The sequence below is a fragment of the Acomys russatus genome, chromosome 22, assembly GCF_903995435.1.
Source record: "Acomys russatus chromosome 22, mAcoRus1.1, whole genome shotgun sequence".
Lineage (NCBI taxonomy): Eukaryota > Metazoa > Chordata > Mammalia > Rodentia > Muridae > Acomys > Acomys russatus.
Genome location: NC_067158.1, coordinates 8672350 through 8683946, shown reverse-complemented (window position 1 = coordinate 8683946; position 11597 = coordinate 8672350). Strand labels below are relative to the sequence as shown.

The 11597-nt window shown below is 43.0% G+C and overlaps 1 protein-coding gene across 1 annotated transcript; it reads right to left on the bottom strand.

The window, feature by feature from the left end:
* Nucleotides 1–257: 257 nt before the first annotated feature.
* On the bottom strand, nucleotides 258–8064 carry LOC127205512 (peptidyl-prolyl cis-trans isomerase A-like). Its single transcript, XM_051164706.1, is given in 5 exon segments — nucleotides 258–417; nucleotides 420–443; nucleotides 446–776; nucleotides 1058–1254; nucleotides 7980–8064. Coding segments are annotated over 5 exon segments (762 nt in total). The 3' UTR covers nucleotides 258–292.
* Between the last annotated feature and the right edge of the window lie 3533 nt (nucleotides 8065–11597).

Genomic DNA, 11597 nt, shown 5'->3' with positions numbered 1-11597 from the left:
ACAGAGACGCGAGAAATAACGAATCAAGTCAGAAAATTTCTGATCAAGATTCTCTTTAATGCAGACAGGTAAGACTTTATTTTAATTTTTTCTATTTACTTTTTATTCGTAATCTCATAAGCTTAACTCTGCAATCCAGCTAAACTTGGAGGGGAGTGAGGACAATATGGAACCCAAAGAACTTCAGTGAGAGCAGAGATTACAGGGTACTGGGAGCAGATGGGGTGGGGGGGCCTCTCCTGACCTACAGAAGGAATGGTCTGGTGGGAAAGATGGCCACAAGTCAAAAGAATTAGATTTGTCCACAATTGGAAATGGTGATCATCTTGCTGGTCTTGCCATTCCTGGACCCAAAGCGCTCCATGGCTTCCACGATGCTCATGCCTTCTTTCACCTTCCCAAAGACCACGTGTTGCTATCCAGCCACTCAGTCTCAGCAGTGCATTTGTGTTTGGTCCAGCGTTTGCCATAGACAAGACACCAGGACCTGTGTGCTTCAGGATGAAGTTCTCATCCTCAAATTTCTCCCCATAGATGGACCTGCCGCCAGTGCCATCATGGCGTGTGAAGTCACCACCCTGGCACATGAATCCTGGAATAGTTCTGTGAAAGCAGGAACCCTTATATCCAAATCCTTTTTCTCCAGTGCTCAGAGCACGAAAGTTTTCTGCTGTCTTTGGAACTCTGTCTGCAAAGAGCTCGAAGGAGATGTGGCCCAAGGGCTCACCACCAACTGCGATGTCTAAGAACAGGACGGGTTGACCCAACGAGTAAGACTTTATATAGCAAGGTCAAAGGGATCTATTCTGATCCCTCTCTCCCTAGCTCCCAAGGCAAGAAGAACACAATAGCCTAAATAGCTCCCTGTAAGAACTTCTTATTACTGAGTAGCTCTCTGAAAGGATTTCCTTAACTCTCCAGGTGTTTCTCAGTAGGGATTTCCCTATTTCTTTCAAAGGTAAATAGTCCAAGGCTGGCCTGGAACACAAAGACCTCCTCCAGCAGAGCTCAGCAACTGGAAGGTCACAGCTTGCAGGCTAAGCGCGGGATTTCTGACATGGCAGAATTTGGCATCGCTCCCCACACCAGATCCCTGTATTGCTTTTATGTAGCTGTGAACAAAATGAACGGAACAGCTTAAAAGACGACGTTCATTTTTGCTCATAGTTTCAGAGGGTCCAGCCTGCGGTGCCTCGGTCCCGTGTGCTGGTGGAGCATCGTCGTGATAGCAGGGCACGTGATGAGGTTCCTTCCCTGTGGTAAACAGGAAGCAGAGAGCAATGCAAAGACACAGGACAGAGCCTAACCCTCAAAGGCGCGTCTCTGGTTAGCCCTCATCTCCAAAAGTTCCTGGAACCTCCAAGATTAGCCCCACTGTCTGCGGACTAAATACCGAACATATGAATTTGCAGGAGACATTTACATTTCATAGTTATACCGTAAAAACGGGACGGGAGAGGAAACAGCTGCCCGTCTAGTTGGTGCGGACCAAGTAGCTTGTGGAATTCCAGCTATATAGGCATCTGACACACACCACATCTGATCTTTCTGCTTCTCTTCCCCCAAACTAACATGTGTAGCATCCAGCTATTCAAATACTTGGTACCTGCAGCATGTTCTTATGTTCAGTCAATGTGTGCGTTGCATTTTAGGGCCCAGCCACGTGCCTGCTTTTGGACAGCAGTAGAATATGAGAACTACAGATAAGGAAAGAGTGTGGACCACGCGCAGCATCTCAGGGGTGCAGCATCTTAGGGGTGCAGCATCTCAGGGGTGCAGCATCTTAGGAGTGTAGAATCTCAGGGGTGCAGCATCTCAGGGGTGCAGTATCTCAGGGGTGCAGCATCTCAGGAGTGCGGCTCTGCAGTAAGGATACAGGCGGGGAAAAATAGCTCTGCTTAAGTTGAACGAGCTGAAGGAGAAATATCCCTTTTGGAATAAGAAACAGAGCTGCCTCTTCCGTGGTGTGCTGTATTCTGACCGATCCCATTTTTTTAAAGGTCGTTTTCTTTGTGCAAGGTAAAACATAAGGTGATTACTTAGGCCGGTTTTCAGGTCTCAGGTGCTTTCAAATCTAAAAGAACTCCACTACACCACAGTCTACTCACCTATTTATTTATTTTTCACGTTGTGTCCATTCTGCCTGAATAAGTGTTATTCTCTGGGCTGCGCACGAATTCTTCATCGGTTGTTGAGAACACAAAAATGTGTTGCCCTGGGAAGACAGCTGTTATTGAACAGAGCGGCAGGTGTGTTGAATCAGACCCTGAGGGCCGACTGAAACACTGTGGATCGCCCTGAGGACGCTGCCTTCTGTTGGCTACACTTCAGCCCCCAGTTTGGATCAGGACAAGGAAATTATATAACAGGAAAAGTAATCTGGTGAGGAACAAAATAATCCTTCTATCTGGTTCTTCCAGACTGTACTCTGGCTACACTCTTCCATGACCCAAATATGAACCCTTTCTACTCGCTCCTTTGGGGACCGGAGGTTTGTCTCAAGGTAAAGGGATGCTTTGAGAAAGCACGATGTGCCACTGCATTCTTCCTCTGGGCCGAGCACTATACTACAGAGGACAAAGCACTCTTTGGCGTCACAACAGAAACAAACAGCTGTGCTTGGCTAAAACCTGAGTGCAAGGACACAGCACTGTACGTAAGAACCCAGGTTGTCAGGAGCCTCAAAAGCAGCTGTGGGAGGTGCTGTAGGCTGATGAGCGAAAGACTGAGCAGGGCAGCGGGGAGGAGAAGCACAGTAACGTGAAGACAACGTACTTAGTATTACATTTCATTTGAAACATGAGAATAGATTTTTCTTAAAGAAACAGGGAGTAAAGCTTAAACAAGAAGTTGAAACCGGCAGTGATGAAGATGCAGGGATTCTGAGCATTGAAGATAGAGTTGAAGGTTATGAGATATTTTTACTAAAAAGAGATGAATAGATTTAATCCCAGCACTCGGGAGGCAGAGGCAGGTGAATCTCGGTGAGTTCGAGGCCAGCCTGGCCTACAAGGCAAGTCCAGGACAGCCAAGGCTACACAGAGAAACCCTGTCTCGAAACATGCCCCCCACCGCCTCGCCACCCCCCCCAACAGAAAGAATCTGAGAAATGCCACTCAGACTAGTAGTGGATCCTAGTCTGTAAAGAAAATGGAGTCTCACTGTACTGCATGTTCATGAACAGTTTCCATGGAGCATAGCAAGAGATGAGGTCAGGGACCGAGAGCAGGGACAACTGTGACATGAAGACACTTTAGCTGGCTCTTGAAGGATGGGCAGAAATTCAAGTCAAGGGAAAGGTGATCATGAGTTAGCACTGTGTTCCTGAGCTGCTTCTTTTTAGGGGGTGTTCATTTGCCTCGTGTGTCCTCACGAAAGCTAGCACAGTGCTCCTCGGTGTGCCCTCAACCCTGTCACAGGGTCCAGAGGCTTTTCCATAGCAGTAACATGTCATTTAAAAAAAAAAAAATTCCTGCTTCTTTCACACATAAGAAAAAATTGCCTTTACTTCTGTTATGTAGGAAATAGTATACAACATATTATGTTAAAGTGGATAGGCTTTCAATTAATGAATGAATTGATATTTTAAATTGTCATCATTTTAATTTCTAACATAAAAATGTTGGTTTGTTTTCTTTCGGAGGGCTCAATAATTTCAAATGTGAAAAATAGCTTTATACTCTCAGAACCAATCAACTGGTTTATCAGTGCTGATGTTAATTAAAGAAAAGGTAAGGCATAGCTCATAAATATTAGGAATAAAATGAGATATTGTGTATTACATGGACATTAAAATATAAGAGATTATAAGCACCTTTATCTTAATTGATTCGACAAAACATACACAAAAATAAATAGGAAATGTAGCTCTATATTATTCTGTGTCTGTGCAAACATTTGATCTATAATTTAAACTTTCAACTTACTGGTGAATTCTCTCAATTTAGATTTTTATCTTACACTAAGTTAGTTTAAGAGAATTGGTTAAAAGAAGATACTTGTTAACCAGATTAATGAAACTGCTCAACATGGTCCCAAAACTCACTAATGCAGTACAAGAAAGGCCACTCAGTATCTTCCACTACGGATGCAAAAGGCCTCACTGAGACAACTCCAAGCTCACCAGAGTATGGTGGTGCTCAGATGCAATCCTAACACTGGGAGGCCTAGGCAAAAGGGTCTCCTTCAAACTCAAGGTCAGCTGGAGCAGGCTGGACTGGGCTACACAGCTTCCTTGTCTCAAAACAAAGCAAGGAAACATACATGTGCACACAAGCAAATGTAATCCGAGGACATCTCCTAGGACATTGTATTTAGCCAGATCGGATTTATTCCATGAATACAACGTTGGTATAACATTCGAAAGTCAGTCAATGTAATTTATAGTTTTACCAGAATAAAGATTATTTAACGCTCAACTCACAGGTGAGAGGCTACAAGAAAAATCACTAATGATGCCGTTGCCGTGTCGTAACCCTACAAGCAGAATATGCTTACTCTTTGGTTGAGGTGGGAGTTGCTTTGACAGAATTGCCTGCATCTGTCCCCTGTCCCCCACAGCTGCACAGATAACAGTTATAAGTTTCCCATCATGCACTATGTGTGGAAACAGATGCCAGAATATCGCTCTAGAGGACAGTTTGGGCAGGGGGTTCTCAGGGCTAAAGATGTCTAGAGGAGCTGTTTCCTGGTTCTGCCCAAATGTCTCACGGAAAAGCAGACCCTGATGCCCCAGAGACTTAGACCTTTCAGCCTTGTTCAGAACTTCCTGTTTTCTGCTAAAGAAATAAACATGATAGCACCCTTCCTGCAACAGAGGACCTGGAGCTGTGGTGTGTGTGTGTGTGTGTGTGTGTGTGTGTGTGTACGTGTGTGTGTACGTGTGTGTGCGCACACGCGTGCATGCGCGTGTTCCTGCACAGATGTGCATGCAGGCAGGAACTGAGCCAAGAAACTGTCAGTCTGACAGTATGCCAGCTCTGCCGACACTACACACTTTAATTTTCGTTTCTGGTATGAGACTTGGTGTAGATTCCAGAGTAATTCTGGAGTTTCTGGAAACTTTTTGCTCCACACATTTGGAACAAAGTTGCATACAAGTCTGAGGCAACTAAACAGGCTGTTCCTTGTGCATTTAGCTAGTGACAAAGCCAGATACCTGCCTCACCCATTTCCCAAAACCTTTGAATTTGCTAGTAGGACACTCACTCAGCCAGGAAGTGTAGGGCAACAGCTTCTTTTTTAAAAAATTAATTAATTAATTAATTAACTTATTATGTATAGAGTATTCTGCCTGCATATACACTTGCATGCCAGAAGAGGGCACCATATCTCATTGTGGATGGTTGTGAGCCACCATGTGGTTGCTGGGAATTGAACTCAAGACCTCTGGAAGAGCAGCCAGTGCTTTTAACCGCTGAGCCATCTCTCCAGCCCGAGCAACAGCTTCTTAAGAGGGTCATGATGCAGCTAGCTCCTTTGTAAGCCGGCCATGGTGTTTTTCTCTGCGGTTTCTATGCTTGTGCCCACTGGCCTCATAAACTCCTCGTTCCCCCAAACAACGTTTTTAGCATGCTGTGCTTGTCACCGTTGTCCTTTTGTCTTCCCAATGCCGTATCCTTCAGATCTCAGCTAAAATATCTCCCTATGAGAAGCCTTCCTTTAGATCAGGCTGGATTTCCCAGGCATGCAATGCCCATGCTTACTGAACTGATCATCACTAGACCTTTTTAAATTAAAAAAAAAAATGTAGTGCAATCCTATTTTATTCCTTTGTTTGTTTGTTTGTTTGAGTGGTTATATGTGTACATTTGCATATGTGAGGTGTCATGAACATATAGGCCAGGCCAGAAGTCAGTGTTGTGTGACATTCCTCAGAAGCCATCTACCTTGTGTTTTGTGACAAAGTCACTTACTGGAACTTGGTGATCACCAGTTAGGCAAGATTGGCTGGCCAGTAAGCCCGAGGAAGGGATTCCGCTGTCTCTACCACACCCAGCTCTTTATGTAAACATTGGGGCTCGAACTTGGATCCTCAAGCTTGCGGGTCAAGGACCTTCCTGACTGCACTATCTCCCTAGCTCCTGCAATCATCTTAACTATTTATCTTTAGACTGTAACATTGGGGAGAGGGAAACTATGTGTCTGTCCATTACATTCTCCCGTATACAAGTCTCTGACACTTATTGACGCTGTTACTGTTGCATGGAGCCTTTTCCTGCCTCAGTGCAGTCCAGAGTTCCTCCTTAGCTCAGGACTTCTTCAGTTTTCAGCTCTTACTTACCACGGCCTCAGTGCATTTTTAAAATTATTTATTTTTTATCCTTTTTTTTTTTTTTTTTTGAGACAAGGTTTCTCTGTGTAACCTTTGCTGTCCTAGACTCACTTTTCTTTCTTTCTTTCTTTCTTTCTTTCTTTCTTCTTTCTTCTTTCTTCTTTTCTTTTTCTTCTTCTTTCTTTCTTCTTTCTTTCTTTCTTTCTTTCTCTCCTCCTCCTCTTCTCCTCCTCCTCCTCCTTGTTCTTCTTCTCCCTCTCCCCACTTTTGACTTCCTACTCCAGGATTAAAGTGCATTCACCTCACCTCTTTGAATGGACCTTCCTTGAGGTCATGGATCACTTTTACTGATAAGTAAAATCTTTTTTTTTTTTTTTTTTTTTTTGCACAGTTTATTTGTTATTGCCATGAGTTGCTCAAGGATACCCCAAAGCGCAAATTAAAAGCACAAAACAGTATAATAATACTCAAGGGTTAAACACGATCATTTCCAGAATGAGGAACAATTTGATGCTGGCTTCATGTGGTCTTCTTGGTACAGGGCTAGGCACCTGGGGAAAACCTCAGTGATCACCACTTTCTTCTTCTTCAGTTGAAAACCATTTTCGTACAATAGGCTTTGATCATATATCTTCTCTTCCCCCATTCTTCCCCGATCCTCCCCACCAACATCCTATTCTCTCTCTCTCTCTCTCTCTCTCTCTCTCTCTCGCAAACAAAAACAAGAAACAGATATACTGAAAATCCCCACAAAATACAAAACCAAGCCGGGCGTGGTGACACACTCCTTTAATCCCAGCACTCGGGAGGCAGAGGCAGGTGGATCATTGTGAGTTCGAGGCCAGCCTGGTCTACAAAGGGAGTCTAGGACCCAAGGCTACACGGAGAAACCCTGTCTCGAAAAACCAAAACCAAAACCAAAAAACACTAAACCAGAAATCTAAATAAACAATCAAAAGACCAGTAAGACAAAAACAAAACAAAACAAAACAAAAAAACAACAACAAAAAACCAAAAACACAAAAACAAACAAACAAACAAATAAAGCAAAATGAGACAAAAAGTCTGCAATAATAACATTGAGTTCGTTTGATGTTGGTTAACTACCTGGTATGGGGCCTGCCTTGTGAGACTCCATTGGGGGGAACTAAATTTTGCTTTGTCCGTGGGTATCAGTTGCTGATAGTCTCTTGGTTAGGACTGAAACCCTTTCACTGTTGCCCTTTCACTGTTGACCCCTCTGGCTTGAACCCATGCAGGTGACTTACAAAGAAATGTATTCAATAGTTTTGGAAGCTGGGTGTCTAAATCGAGATGTGAGCAGCACCATGCCATCCCCAGAGGCTCTGAGACGGGGGTTCTTTCCTTCTGTCTTCTGCAGGCAGTTGTATCCAGCTGTTACTGGGTTGTGGCTGCTCAACTTCTGTCCCACGTCTCCAACTTCATGCAATCTCTTACTTGTCTGTTGTCTTTGACAAATCATTGTATTTAGGATCCACCTAGATCCTTACCATAACCATGTATGCAAACACCTTTCCCCAAACAAAGTCACATTTACAAGTTACTAACCCTTTCCAAATTATAGGAGCGGGGGTGGGGGTTGGGAATGAGGAGGGTTGGGGAGTGGGGGGTGGGAAGCCATCACAGACAGAAGTAAATTATGCTTTAGGTGAAGTGTTTTGATTGTCCCTTCTCCGGGACTTACTGTTCTTGTCTAGGAAATGGATGCTGCTGTGGCCTTGAATTCTGCTCTTGGTTTTGTGACCTAGTTCTTCAATTATTGCACCCATTTTGGCATCCTCCCTGGAATTACTCTTGATATATTCTTGCATAAATGCTTTACTCTGCTCTCTGCATCTTGTTTCTGGTGACTCCGTCCCTGTTCATCTTCCTCCTCACTGACCAGCCTTGTTACCAAATAGGATACATCCCAGGACTTCACTTGGCTAGTCCTGGTTGTTTGCAGACATAGTCCAGCGAAAATCTCCAAAGGTCTTCCATCAGGGACTGAGAGGAGCTAGAAGCTGGTACCCTCCCACACTCCCTGTGCTTCCCTTCAAATTAATGTGCCAGCCTAGATTTGGCTTGGAGCTTTTCTCCCAACAGTGACAGGAAGTGTTTCTGGAGCCTTCACAGCCCATGTTTCCTTCGTAGCTGGGCTTCTTTTCACACTAAAGGATTGATTTTGACTGCTGGGGGCTTATGATATCTTTTAAAAGTTTGCATTTCAGGTATGGCTTTAGACAGGCCCCTTTGCTTCTGTCTTTACAATTTATACTTCATATTTGTTTACCTTTTGCTATCTGGATGGTACTGTCTTTTTTTTCTCCCTTGAGAATGAACCAGTTATAATTTTCAATGTCTCATTTGTTAACACATTTTATTACCTATCATTCTCTGTTTTCTAGATCATTTGGTGAGAACTCTGTTTGCTACTCTAGGGTATATGGTGCTGTCATGTTCTTTGAGGGTGAAAAGTAAATATAGAAACAAGCCTTGTGCTTGGCGGAGGCCTTAGCACTGGAATCCTGAACACTGACTCTATCATGTGATCTTGGCTGGTCCACATCCTGACCTTTCCCTCACCAGAAGTTTCCACAGATTTCACATGTCAATCACTGCAGCCTTTGTTCCTTAAGGAGACAGAAAAACTATAAAGACAAATGTTATCCACGTTGTTATTCAAATATTTAAGCTTATAGCCTTGCTTTTTTTACTACTTCTTTATTTAAAATGACCTCTCATAACTAAGGAACTATGAAAATGTCAATTTGATGAACACATCAAGTCATACTGGAATTTTCATTCCAGTACAAGTTGTGGGGTTTTTGTTTGTTTTTTGTTTTTTTGCAGAGTGCTTGCATTAATAGTAACACTGTGTATTTGGTTTTTATTAACTGGGCTTCCAGACACAGGAAGCTTATTTCGTTGGAGTACTTGCTTGGTAATAAAGCACTCCTGAATTCAAACTTAATTTCTGCTACTAATTGGCTGTAAGTGGTAAGCAAGCCATTTGTTGTCCTAGCCTTGCCTAACTAACCCTTTGGGCTTGAAAATATAAAGGAGTAAATGTAATCAGATGAGTCCATAACAGCAACTCTAAGGACTCTTCCACTCCAGGGCCCATGTTTATTTTCTAATAAAGTGCTCACAAGGCAGCACAGCGATAGTATCTCCTTTGGGGCTGGACGCATAGCCCAGTTGGTGGAGCGTTCATCTCGCATTCTCAAAGACATAAGTTTAAATTGCCAGCACTCACACACAGACACACACAAACACACATACACATACACACACAGACATACACGCACACAGACACACACACACAGACATACACACACACATACACACACACACACATACACACAGAGACATACACACAGACACACAGACACACACACACAGACATACACACACACAGACACACAGACACACACACACACACACACAATTCTAGGCCTATCATCCCACCAATTATGAAGCAGAGGCAGAGAATCAAAAGTTCAATGTCTTCCTTGGCAACGTATCAAGTTCAAAAACAACCTAGAATATCTGAGACACCATCTCAAAACAAAACAAAACCAGAAACAAACAGCAGTGTGTTCTCTACACTCCCTACTCTTACCTTGACTAATCTCTCCATACCCCGACCCACACAGTAGTGACTGTTCTTAGAACCAAATATCTGGAGAATTCCTGCCTGGCTTGGGGAATTCAAATATCAGTTTTTGTATTTTTTTTTTTTTCGGTTTCAACCAAGGATTTTACTGAGTGATACCCCCAAAGCAAAAATTAGAAAATAGCAACCTACTGCAAGAAAAGTTCAAAAGTAAAACATTCCCAACCTCTCATTTTTGTACAAAATGTGCCTTTACCTACATTTCATCATCAGAGAGAATGACAGATGGAAAAATTCTGTGAAAGACACCTGGCACCTGGCACCAGGCACCTGGCTCACGCCTTGGATGTACTTCCTTCTTGGCAGTAAAGGAAGTCTTTTCTTTAGTCTCCTCCTTTTGATAGAAATTTGTTGGAAATACTTACCCTCCCCCATTTCTTTCAGAGGCAGGTTCTCATCAGGCAGCCTTGGGTGGCCTGGGATTACAGACAAGTGCCATGTGGCTTTGTTTTGCAGTTTTATTTTATTTATTTATCTTGGTTTTTCAAGACAGGGTTTCTCTGTGTAGCCTTGGCCATCCTGGACTTGCTTTGTAGACCAGGCCAGCCTGGAACTAACAGCGATCCACCTGCCTCTGCCTCCCGAGTGCTGGGATTAAAGGTGTGTGCCTCCATCACCAGGCTTGTTTTGCAGTTTTTTATAGCAAAATAGTTAAAGATTTCTCCTCTCACTCTTACCATTTCCATTATCTACTTTAAAATTACAGAACTGACCCTAACTGTGATTAAAAGCAGTGACAATTAAAAAGTATGTGATAAAACATTATTTAAAAACATTTGAGTCTACAATCGGGATATAAAATGAATGAATGAATGAATGAATGAGTGAGTGAATGAATCAACCAATGAATGAATTTTTGAGCATTCATTCACTCATTGTCAGAGTACGCAGGTCAGTGGTCTGATAAAGAATTTACAGAGGATAGTGTGGGGATACAGACTTAGATATTTACAGGAGAATGGCTCTCTAGCTCTGTTGCTCTCCAAAACAAGCCACAGAAGAGTTAACTGTTTTGACAGCTGACCTTTTTGGTCACAAACCCTGTTGAAATCCAAGATTTACATCTTAAACATAGAATATATTTCAAAGCGAGCCAGCCAATGAAGTGCTGAGGTGCATGCAGAATAAGATGCTAACGAAAGCACAGAAAGAATATTTGGATGCCATTTCTATTGAACAGACAAGTGGTGCTGGCAACCCGCCGACCTCAGCTGTGGTCCTGTCAGGGCATTCCTATGGTCCTTCTGCCGGAAAATATGATTGGCAGATGGTTCAGGATGCTAAGTAAGACTGTGTCTTCTGGACAGGTCAAAGGCTGGGGCGGTATAGCAGAGCAGAAATGTTTCTTTTCACATGGAGACTTCTTTAGCAAAGACTGTTTTAGAAAAAAGGTTGGTTTTGTTTTCGGTTTTGTTTTTGTTTTTCTCTCTCTTCAGGATCTTTGAAAGGGCCATTACACTATCTCTATTCTTCTAATTATCTAGGGTATTTTTTCTCCCCTCCCTCTGTCAGCTAGAGAGAGATAATTATTCTGCAAATTACATAAAAAATTCCTGCCAGTAGGATCTGGATAGTGGGTAGACAGCTTCAGTTTCTTACTAAAACCTCAAGTGAACAGCTCATGGGCATACACAGGCAGGCCTC